The sequence below is a fragment of the Eptatretus burgeri genome, chromosome 5, assembly GCF_056783735.1.
Source record: "Eptatretus burgeri isolate ZD-2024b chromosome 5, Ebu_testis_v1, whole genome shotgun sequence".
Taxonomy (NCBI): domain Eukaryota; kingdom Metazoa; phylum Chordata; class Myxini; order Myxiniformes; family Myxinidae; genus Eptatretus; species Eptatretus burgeri.
This window is the reverse complement of record NC_140965.1, coordinates 108,327,497-108,339,976: the sequence shown is the minus strand read 5'-3', so window position 1 is coordinate 108,339,976 and position 12,480 is coordinate 108,327,497. Positions and strand designations below refer to the sequence as shown.

At 41.0% G+C, this 12,480-nt stretch overlaps 1 protein-coding gene across 8 annotated transcripts in view; it reads left to right on the top strand.

Moving 5' to 3' along the window:
- LOC147027127 (uncharacterized) overlaps nucleotides 1–12,480 on the top strand; it is a 389,612-nt gene that overhangs the window by 64,060 nt on the left and 313,072 nt on the right. For all 8 annotated transcript variants that reach the window (XR_015058689.1, XM_085883308.1, XM_085883307.1 and 5 more), the window contains exons 2-3: nucleotides 5,384–5,448; nucleotides 10,477–11,696. Coding sequence is in view for 7 of the 8 variants with exons in the window: in XM_085883308.1 (XP_085739434.1) it covers nucleotides 5,384–5,448; nucleotides 10,477–11,696 (1,285 nt within the window). In the remaining variant the exon portion in view is untranslated. The remainder of the gene's footprint in view (nucleotides 1–5,383; nucleotides 5,449–10,476; nucleotides 11,697–12,480) is intronic.

The following is a 12,480-nucleotide window of genomic DNA, read 5'->3' as shown; positions in this document are numbered from 1 at the left end:
TGCCGTTGACGCTGGCTGCAGATTTGTTTGATTCGAGGAACCAATTTTGTCAGTTTCAGCCTTAAATCACCACGTTTCGTGATTTCCAGTCGATTTCTCTTCGCTTTCTCTCACTCTCTCTTTCTCTCGAAAGTGATCATATATTAATTCATTAATTCTGAATCCTCATGCCCCACCAAAATATTGCCACGCCTCACTGGTGGGGCATGCGCCCCACCTTGAGTAACACTGCCGTAGAGGCAGAAGTGATGGTCGGAGAACTGGTGATACTGGCTAGCTGGAGCAGTTGTGGTGACTGTTGTGGTGGTGGTGGTTAATGGAGAGGTGGTGGTAATGATTGGAGAAGTGATGCTGCCATCCCTCTTGGAAAAACTAGTTTTGGGAATTTGCTTGGTCTTGCTCTGCAAGTTTTTGGAAGTTCCTTTATAAGGGATTAGTTTTAGCCTCCAGATCCCTTTTAAACTTGATGCTCCTCTCTACAAATAGATCTGCCTTGAACACCCTGTTGGCTAGTGCTTTAGCCATCTCAATTACTTCTCCCAGGGTTTTAAGAGAGAGAGCTCTGGTCTTGATATCACCTTCTTTGCATCATTATTGTTCTCCTCGCTAGATTTTTACGGGCTCCTCCACAAGCTCAGCTTGATTCCTTGACATCACTTGGTTGAAGGTCACTGAAACCCTCCCCTCTCACTTCCTGTGCCACATTCACTATCCTCTGCACCTCTTTGCCGATGGAGGGGCAACCACGACATCATGAACTATGAGCTGGTGCCTTCACGACCAGAGGTTTGGACCATGTGCTCGTAAATACATGTCACAGGTCCACTCATTAATGCTGTATTCGCACATAGAGGACTCATTAGTGCCATAGTGCCTCGCCACTAAAGCTCCACTTTCACCTTTAGCCAAACGATTCAAAAATTACACTTTTTGAATCAAAGCCATCATTTTCTTCTGTCTCTTTGCACTAGATTTCCCCTCATCACTCAATGTACATTTAGCAGGCATGAGGGCAAAATTTACAGAGAAATGTAAAGATGTTTCAAAGAAATCACGGTAGCAGATATGCAGGTACTGGAAGTTGTTTCGGCGGTGGAGGACACAAGCAAAGAGGATCCGTGGTCGGGGTGTAGGGGAACGCGTTTCTCTCCAGCCACGCAGTTCTTTGTTATACTATGGAAGGATGTGGCATCATGGGATGTGCCAGCCTGGTATACCAACAAATGTGTGAGGGACATTGGGAAAAAAAATTGCAGACACATGAAGAATTTTACCACGAATGGTGAATTACTATCGATACACCTGGTGTTGGCTTCGTGGTAAGGGTGGTGGCTTGGGGTCCTGGGGTCCTGAGTTCAAATCCTAATCGGCTGTTGAATAACACCAGGTCAGGTTGACTCTGCCTGTCATCCTTCCGAGGTCGGCAAAATGAGTGTCTGAATGCTGGGATACTGTCGGAGTGGCGACCCGTCCAGGATTGTGTCCAATAGCCAAGGAAACTGCTTAGGCAAGCTTGTATATAATCTCCAAGCCTGATGTTGGCTTCGTGGTTAGGATGGCGAGCTTGGGATCCTGGGGTCCTGAGTTTGAGCCTTGTTGGCTGCTGAATTAATACCAGGGGGGTTTACTCAGCCTGTCATCCTTCTGAGGTTGGCAAAATGAGTACCAGTGTAGCAGCCAAAAGGCTGCACACGAAGAGAAGGGGTATTGATGGATTTATTGAATCTGGAATTGGTGCGGTGGAAGCATGATGGGCCGATTGGCCTCCTCCTGTGCAAAAAATTCCTTGAAATAGACAGACACTATGGACACGCAAATCCGTGACAGCTGACACTGCAGATGGTGAAGTTTTATGGTATTCTTAAAACTATGTGAAAAATATATTTGTGCTCCAATGTATGAACTCTGTTTGAAAATATTAATTGATGCTGTTTTTTGATGAATTATTCTATTCACTGATTATTCCCCATAATTTTTGGAAATCAATACGTCATACACTACTTCACACATACTCAATACTGCACACATGAATTTTGAGAGCCACCAATTAAAAAAAAATTAAATATGGTTTATTGTTTTGCTGCATTGCCATGAGCAAAGTGGTACTTACCATTTTTCAGTGTTTGGAAGTAGGGGTAAAGGAAAGTTCGGACATTTTAGTTATTGTTTGAAATGATCTTTTCTTGTGAAGCCCCCCCCCCCCCCCGGATAGCGGAAAGCTTATTGCTGGTGTCGGGTTTGTTTCTACAAGAATTTCCCCCCATTTTGGTAACACAGTTTCTTCGACCCCAAGGAATACGATACCATCATTTAGAGAATTAAATTATTTTTCCTTCCTCCACTCCCAACACTCCCAATTTCTGAGCTGTATCTCAGAGCAGGCTTGGACTTTCAGAATAAAATTTTACATTAATAATGTGAATAGAAAGTTGACATTTTTTTTTTACCTTGACCTCACTTTTAAAGTCATGACATCTTTTATAGCCATTTTTCATTTTAACTCGACTAAGGTTTGTCTGATCATAACTAAATTTCCCTGTTTAGATCGCGTAGAGTAAGGCGCATTTATGCTTAATTTACATCATACCCCTCCGGGTAAAAGGTCGAGATCAAATGGCAGTCTGAAAAAAATAATGTGTGTTTTGTCATCATTCAAAACATTTTTTTATTTCATTCTTTTGTAAATGTAGAACCTCAAAGACCACTCGTCCTCCCAAGATGTTCTTTCAGATAATAGAGATTGAAGTTGTGCATCTGATATTTGATTGGTGTTCTTGACCTACTTCTTTTGGATTGCGACCGAATTAACAAAAAACACCTCTTTGATCATAACTTGAATAATTTTCCTCCAATTTGCATGATGTTGAGTTTTATGAATAGATTGCAGATGGGGACAAATTTTCTTAATTTTCACTCCATCCCTAAATGTTGATGGTCAAGGTCAGATGGTGGTCTAAAAAAATGGCCATCATTTGGATTGGATCACATGCCAAGAGTAAGTCGCAGGCGATCGCCAAGAGTAAGTGCTGGGGAAGGCTTACTCTTGGCGATGGCCTTGTGACCGCAGATATGTTTTTTTTTTTAATCCACAGAAATCCCATATAACTAAACAAACTTTCAGCCTAAAAACGTTTCATTGTTGTATTTCCATGAACTAAATATCAATACATGTGATAATTCGAAGTTCTTGTTTGTTTATCACAAAATATCTTTCTTTTCTCTCTCTCTCTCTCTATTATTTATATCTTTCTCATGACAATTTTACCAACTTGACACAACGGAACAAAGTGTGCCTATCCAGTGTCACTCTCTGTGTTCTTGCAGTGTACTTTATCCTTTCAATTTGACAAGGTAGCTGAACTTTGCCACATGCCATCAATTATATGTACTCGCTGCTACTATGAGTACGATATTGCATACCACAGGAGCGGGAAGTTGCTCACTCCCACAATGATAAATCATGGGTGCTTAACTGAAAGTAGTAACCTTGGTCAGTTTCCATTTCATCCAAATAGAAAATGCCAAAACAGCTTTCCACCAGCTGACTAATTTGGAATTTGGCTGCAGTGGCCTACTCCTTTCAAGACACCATGAGTTTAGAATATACAGCTGGCTTAGCATCTCTTCCAAAAAGGAAAGATACAGGCAAAGCACTTCAATGACAGTATATAACGGGGCCTGGATGTTAAGCCAGCCGATACAGTTCAACGTTGAGTATGATACTTCTGAGCTATCCTTTCAGCCTAATATCCCTGCAATATTTTCAATGTTTGTTTTTGGTTTTCACCTTCCTGTATTCCACCATTGCAATGTTAGTTTTAACCTGCTATCATTTACTTATTTACCTTCTGTAATTTTCTTAAATCCTTCCATGATTATCAACATATGTATTGGAATGTAAAGAAGAATATGCAGAAAAGCAAACAGATGCACTGTCAAAAAAGAGAGCTACTTTGGAGACTAATTTATTTTAAATTGTATTTGAAATTGGTTCGAAACTAAAATTAACCAACGAGATTTACAAATAAATAACTGTACATGGGTTGGTCTCTGATGTTCTCGTTTGAACATTTGACTCGTGATGTTGAAATTCCAGGTGCAAATCCCATATATCGTGTTGTTTGCCCACTCAGTTGTTCCTGTCCTTATAATTCCTGGAAAAGTGCACTTATGATTGATTTCCTTTTGTAAATGTTTTTTCAAAAATGTTCTCTCGTTTTTCTATGAACCTCATCTATATGACAATAGGTGTGTGTGTGTGTGTGTGTGTGTGTGTGTGTGTGTGTGTGTGTGTGTGTGTGTGTGTGTGTGTGTGTGTGTGTGTGTGTGTGTGTGTGTGTGACCATTTTTCTCAGAGATGGCCAAACGGATTTTCGGCAAACTTTCAGAGGTTCTTTTGCGAGTGTCGGGGAGTGTTTTAGCGGAAAAAAGATTTTTGAAAATTTTGAAAAAAAAAAGTTTGAATTTTGGGGATTTAACATTTTTTTGCTGGAAAGTGCCTTACTTATTCTTTGTAGCCCCGTGAAAGGTAATATTAAATAATCCCCAACCCCATTCCTGAGTGGGTGTATGGAGGTGTTTTCGGCCCTGAGAAAGTTAAAAAAAAAAAACTAGAATTTTTTTTGATTTCTTCAAAATGCCAACAGAATTAGAACAGCACTGGGCAATGCCAGGTACCCCTGCTTATCTGATAAAATAAACAAAAACAAACTGAAGAAACCGGATGGTTTTGATGCAGCATATGATCAGGAATGTTGTGACCGGCGAGCAGTTTATTGCTAGTTTGTATTAACAACTTTAATTTGCTTGTCGGTTTGATCCTCGATCAAACATACACTGTCATCTCATGCTAGTGCTGCATTGTGGAGTATGCCTTTATTGGAGAGGATTTTCAGCTGGCAGCCAGGCCATACCATAAAACCGAGTGACTCTGTCCAAAATACCTTTTAAAAACGAGAAAGCGTATTTCCTGGTATATTGCCAAAAGTTTAGACAGTAAGATGGGTCAAACATATGTAGTGTTGAGCATCTTGCCTTTTCCAACCATTTTTACGAGATAAAATGTGGATGCTATTTTCTTTGACTCATGTCACATTTTTCCTCAAAGAAGACACTCTGGTCTAAGGTTTCTTCGTGGGAGTAGGTGGAAATGGGAGTACTGTATGCTCATTTTTGAATCCGTGGCTGCGGAAATGAAGATATAGAAATGAAAAGCACAGCAGAAACTAAACCATACACTGCTCGGATGTGAACCAGATGATCCATACTAGACATACCTTTTGCTTTGGGGGGAGATGCCAGGAGAAAACTTTGTAAAGAAGATTAACTGTTTGAGGGTGTTTCCTGAATCAGCCTGACATTGTCATCTATCTGTACCTTCTAGGAGCTTACTGGTGCCATTGGTGATCATCTGCTTGGCAGCAAATGCCAGTTCTCACCACATGAAAGGTAAAACTCAGTGCTCTTTAATGTTTATCAAACCTATAAAACGAAATGTGTTGAAGAGTGAAGATATTCTCGTGATTAAATGCTATTTTCGGCCTGATATACAATAATAACAAAGGTGTTTGTCACTCATTGATTACTTCTGCCACCAAAGGTGGGCGGAGGTTGTTTTTTTTCACCCCTGTCTGTTTGTCTGTGAGCATGATATCTCAAAAAGTTGTGGACGGCTTCAGACGAAACTTGGTGGACAGGTTGGGTGTGTTACAAAGACGAATTTCATCGATTTTAGTGGAAGATCCGAATCCGGATCCAGATACGAGAAAAAAATTTAAATTTTTCTAATGATTCTCACAATTAAGAAATGGGAACAAAAACGATATAAAGCATGATGTTTAAAAAAGTTATGACAAAACTAGGTGGATGATTTGGGTGGGTGACAAGAACAAGACGATTTGGTTTTGGTTCAGGTCCGGATTCAGATCCGGCCTATCAGTGGGATACAAAACGTAAACTGTTCAGCCTGGCAGAGGTATGCTCTCTCTCCCGAGTGCCGTTCTAGTTGCTCATGACATTCATAATTGTTGATGTTTGGGTCTGCAGTACGACACTCTGTGAAGGTTACAATGTTGGTCTGCATGCGCAGACAGGATAAACAATGCATCTCTGCAAATTCAACATTCATCAGGGTATGTTTACTTCTGGTGTAAACGAGGCGTGGCAGACATTTGAAGCCCTTTGTTCTATACTTTCCAGAACAAATTGTTATTAAAGCATTAAACTTACAGTTTGTTGTTCTTCAGTTGTGTTTTCTCACTGTTGCTTTTGTACATGTTCTGAGCAATCTTTGTTTTCCTTTAGAGTCCTCCAAATCTGTTTCAAAGTTGGAAATATTTAATTTAGTTCATTTTGGAAACAGACACAAAAATGGAGACAGTAAGTTAGATTTGATTTTTTTTTTGTTTTTTTTTTAATTTGGATCTGATTTTGTCAACATTTAAACATTTACAATCCTGGCTACCTTCCTTGTCTGTTTGTATGACTCCAAACAAGGCTATGTGTGACAAGTGCCATTGCTAACCATGAAACTTGTGACACTAGACCAGTGTGGAGATGGTTGAATCACCACACCGGATAAAGAGAATAAATTTGATATCAAGCCAACAGTGGCCACAAAAGTGTTCATCCCGGAATAGTGCACCGACTATGTCCGGGTGATTGTGTTTCACACTTTTGGCATTCATAGTTTGTATTTCCTGGCACAAAGCAGAACTTCAAATTAAGAACATAATCCAAATCGAGATGAACTTAATCTAAAGAAGGAAAGAGAGGATTGAGAAAAGGAAGGGTTCAGGGTATGTCTGCAGCCACATGCCATCTTCCCTGTATACTCTGGTAGGCAATCCTGGAAAGCTGAGGATACCTGCTCTGGAATTGTCTTGTTAATTGTTGGTGTTAATTTGTTGATCTAATATATTTGCATGTCTTCTTGAGTGTTGTTGTGCCTGGTTGGACTGTCCTTATCCAGACTGCGTTTCGTGCTCTTGTCGGCCTTCCGAGAGTTTGTTGTTGTGTTTCCTCTGTCGTTTCCTCTTTACCTGTTTGTTCATTCCCTCGATGCCTCATTGAACACCTCGATTTTTCAATGAGCTTCAATTTCATCGAAAAATAAGAAAATGGAAACGACATTGGGTGGAATATAAGAGTAATATAAAGGATAGGGAATGTATGAAATATTGGGGGGGGGGTACCAAGTGGGGGAGGTTGGTGTAAATTCCACAATTTTTACATTCATAATATATGCAGGTGGTTCTTTTAAAATCAAAAAAGTTTATTCTTGCCATTCGATTTTCTCCTTATTAAAACGAAATATTTTGGTATTGGCAATAATATTCATTATTTAAAATATTATGTCATAATTATAAAAAGAAATTGGTTGTTGCTTCAAAATTGGATTTCAACTCATACTTTTTTGATGGCCACAATGATTCCATTTTCTTGTGGGGCCGGCCAGGGAAATGTTTTAACCCAATTCTTTCACTAACCAGCTGCCCTGACCAAACGTTCAATTTGAAGTGGCACAAGTTTGTAATTTATTCAGGGTGCCGGAGATAACTCATAAACTCTTTGGGAAAGACAATGTGGGACCTTTAACATCTCCCAGCCGTAACGTTTTGAGATATCCTGCTCATACAAACACACAGCATAACGAACATCCAAGGAATGGAGCGCCTTGTCGTGCAAAGTCCTGCATGCAAAGGACAAATCCAATCGTTTTAATCAGACTGAAAATCAAACACAGACTAGAATACTCAAAAGTGCAGCACAGAACTGAAAATTGTATCTTGAACGGAAAGAAAATTCCTTCCAGGACAGTATTTTAATACGACTTCCGCACAAGGACCTTTGTTTGCACTTACCAAACTGAAAATTGTATCTAGCAAACTTGATACAATGGTAACCAAACCATGGTTGTTTGTCCATACTTTATCCTTTTAAATGCTGAGCATCAAGCAAAGAAGCAGCATCTACCATTTTCAAAGTCTTTGGTATGACTCGGTCAGGGTTCAAACCACCGACTTTGATGGATGATCCAACCATTACACCACCTCGTCTGGTATTAAATAACTTTTTTCTGTGTTAAGCGAATTGCTCACTCTTGAGCTGAATTGATCTTCCTATGTCTAATTCAGATCTTCAACAAAATCTAATCGATTCATCCTTGTCACACATCCAAGTGCTGTCCACTAAGTTTTGTCTGAATCCATCCATAACGTTTTTAGATATCGTGCTCACAGACTGACGGATGGACAAACAGGAATGAAAATGTAGCCACTGTCCACTTTCAGTGGCAGAGGTAACTATAACAAAGAGAAATTCTTTTTTGCCTGATTACGCATGAATATGTGTATGTATATATAAAAAAATCACCACACAGTCTTTGTATGTACATACATGTATGCTTTCTATGTATGCATACCAGACTGTGTGGCATAATGGTTAAAGCATCGACTCTCAGTCTTGGAGGTCGGTAGTTCAAACCCCGGCCAAGCCATACCAAAGGCTTTGTTAAAAAAAAAATCTAATATAAATATAAAAGGTCTCCTCTCTCCTCTCTCCTCTCTCCTCTCTCCTCTCTCCTCTCTTCTCTCTTCTCTCTCTCTCTCTCTCTCTCCTCTCCTCTCTCTCTCTCTCTCTCTCTCTCTCTCTCTCTCTCTCTCTCTCTCTCTCTCTCTCTCTCTCTCTCTCTCTCTCTCTCTCTCTCTCTCTCTCTCTCTCTCTCTCTCTCTCTCTCTCTCTCTCTCTCTCTCTCTCTCTCTCTCTCTCTCTCTCTCTCTCTCTCTCTCTCTCTCTCTCTCTCTCTCTCTCTCTCTCTCTCTCTCTCTCTCTCTCTCTCTCTCTCTCTCTCTCTTCTCTCTCTCTCTCTTCTCTCTTCTCTCTTCTCTCTTCTCTCTTCTCTCTTCTCTCTTCTCTCTTCTCTCTTCTCTTCTCTCTTCTCTCTTCTCTCTTCTCTCTTCTCTCTTCTCTCTTCTCTCTTCTCTCTTCTCTCTTCTCTCTCCTCTCTTCTCTCTCTTCAGCATTTAAAAGGATAGAGCATGGACAAACAATTCTGAGAAGGCAATGGCAAACCACACCCAGTATAACACTAGACAAGAAACTGCTTTGCCAGCACCAACGCTCTCTAAAAGAAGATGGTTGAACATTAAATCCCCCTCCCCCACCAAAAAAACGTACATTTGTGTGTATATTCAGCATACTGTATGTATGAAAGGTCTTGTATGTATATTTACATCAATGTATATTTTTTATTCTTCTGCAATAATGTAAAGAATCCGATTATTGGATTTCCTACTCAGATCTGAGTAGATTTCCTACTCAGATCCTACTTTATGGTTATCAGGCAAATCTTTCGACTGTGATGTCAAACAAGCTGTTTTTAATTGTTTCATGGGAGAATGAGATGGAAGAAGCAAATACAATGATGTGGCAAAAATAATGTGGGGGAAAATCAGGGTAGTGCCTATTTATCAAGTCGGCTTTGTAATTTGTTGCACTAAGTCACAACAGTGGACTGCTTCTTCACTGGACTTTAATAGAGCATGAGATACCTTGACCCCAGATTCTTACATCCATTCTCCGCATCAGAGAGAAATGCTTAAACACCAAACACAAAATATAACACTAAAGGCACACAAAGAGAACTTTATCCCAAGCCTTCTTGTCCATGATGCAAACTTTGCTGAAGTCAATCGGTCATTACCTTTATGATTATGGGTGAGTACCTTAATTTCAGTGAGGGTGAGAAAAACCAGGAGTGAATCAAGGAGTATATCCCAAAACACATTTTAGATTGGTACATGCTTCAGCCTTTCAGAGGCGAAGTCGATGCAAACACGATCATGTATGGCTGGCTGGCCTCTCTCCCCGCTACGGGAGAATGAATAGAACAGAAAATCCTCTCCCGATTGCAAGGAACTGTAGCCAGGTGCCAGCAGTTTCTCTTTCAGCTTGAGCTTTTCACTGCCAACAGGCCTCGTTGCTAGCCCAGGTGAATCACTCCCTTACCCTCTCCCCTGGCATAGTCGATTGCAAAGAAAACGACCATGGCATGTCACTTATTATAACTCCCAACAGCCTTCTTCAGTGAGAGATTCTCTGTCTGCTGATCCCCTTTGTTTCCCCCCCTCCTCTACCTGAATCCATTATCCTTTATTCCTGCTTTGCACCACTTGATTGAGTGAAGGGGAAAGTGTGTCACAGGGGGTTGGGAGGGGGGGCAAAGGGGGCATTCCTTCCTCCCATTTTCAGTTGAGCGAGCACAGTGGTTCTCTCTGTCCATTAGAAAAACCAAGCTGGAGGCAAAATCTTGTGTCTTGGCCATAAAGTTCCAAAATGGACAGCATGAAAGACATTAACTGAATAACGTAGAAATAACTCATACATCAATAAATCATGTTACAAAAATTACAATGTCTTCCCCCTAATCCGGTGCTAATAACAATATGCTTTTGATCCCTTGTGCCCTACCCACAGATGTGGACCTTTTAGCGGGGTTAGGTCTTTCATTGGAGCCGAATGCATCTTACAGATTGGCCGATTTAGGAGTTCTGCCATCATCCGAGGGATTTTTCCTGACACGGTCAGCCCGAGTCTCTGCACCTGCTGTGACTGTTCTTCCTCATTTTCGCAATGGGCCACTGGGTTTGCTTGGGGCTATTCGATCTCATGGAAATTTTGATGGCGTTGGAGGTGTATTTCTACTGTCTGTGCGCAGCAAGCAATACAAGCTGCAATTCGGCATTGAATTTATGGCGGGTCGCTTGGTTTTGCATATCGTGAGCCGACCGGTGGCCGTCTTTGACTCAAACTTCCTCGATGGACATTGGCACACCTTTGCGCTTGCAATGAGTGAGCACCGTGCTGACCTTTACACTAAATGTGGTCAAGAACGCCAAACTCGACCTGTGGTTTCCAGGCAGCCGTCACAATTTGCTGCTGATTCTGTGATGAGGTTGGGACGTCTCACACGCCATGCCACTCCGTTTGAGGGTACCGTGTGCCAGCTGGATCTGGTACCATCTGCACGTGCTGCTGCCAACTACTGCAACTATATTCGCAAGCAGTGCCGTCATGCTGACAACTACCGGCTCACAAGGCCCTACCCACTCTCACATGCACCATCAGAAATCATTCCAGATACATCATTTGTTTTGTCCAATGAGAAAAAAAGCAAAACTGAAAGCATACCTTCTGACTTAATGCAGTACATGGTTGAAAGAAAATCATCGACATGGGCAGCAAATCTTTCAAATGCAGGTTTTCAGCCTGAAACACCAGAGCCAGTGTTTGATATACCTACGACTGCATCAAGATTAACAGAGGAGCATGACACTGAAACCAGTTATAATGTTAAGGGTCGGAGTCGAGGTGAGCGGAAAAGAAAACGAAGACCAGAATTTCGACGCCGGCGAAAGCTCAAGTTGCACAACTTATTAGAACACCCTCAACCGCTCAACCACTTGAGTTCAGAAGATGGTTTAATGAAGGAGCAAGATTTGTCATCTTCAAGTACTTTTCAGATTCACCGGGGCTCCAAAGGTCACAGGAAGGATTATTTAACAAACGACACTCTTGGACAGCAAGGGGATTCTGTAATACCACCAAATATGGAGTCTTACATCCAAAACTATCGACTGCCTGCACATCTTGCTACGGAAATGCTCAGAGGACCACGAGGAGACCCTGGTCTGCAGGTAAGAGAGATTGTGCTATTCCAATTATTCCTGGCAATGTGTGTGTTTGTGTGTGTTTTTTTTGTTTTGTTTGTTTTTTTACTGTAAACCAGTTTATTCCAGTCCACTACAGGATAATGATCTCCCTCAACTGTTGAAAGGCTCAGTCGTGCACACTTACTACATTTTCCAAGTGTGGTTTGGCTCTAGTTTTGCTATTGTAATGAAATCCATATATAATATTGTATTTTATACATGCGTACTTTTGAACACTCAAACGAAGCAACCTAGCCGATAAATTTTGAATGTGGATTTAAAGAAGTTATTCATTTTTAATGCACACTCACCTATGAGCTGTCTCTCCTGGGTTTAAATCTCAGCACAGCTATAAGCTGTCATCCTGGTGTTTCACATGCAGGGAGATGCATCGAGGTGTGTACCAGACCTCTGATGGACGTTAAACTGGGTGTCTCATCCGCCGACGTTAGTAGGTGGATATTAAATACCCCTCGGTATCCTTCGTGAAGAAGAGGCGAGCTATCGCCAACACCTACATCTGTATGTCTGTCCTTCTGTCTGCAAAACGTGTTTATGATCAAGGAAGTACTTGATTTCAATTGAATGCTATATTTTGAACATTAATCAGAAAACAAACCTGTAGTTTAGCAGAACTTTGGCTCTGAATCTGTTCCAACTGCGCATGTGCAGAAAGAAGTGAGATATAATATTATTTTTTTTACTCTGTCTGCACGTCTGGCAGTCAAACAAAATTGAAAATCATTCCAAGCAGGAAACTTCCTGTTTT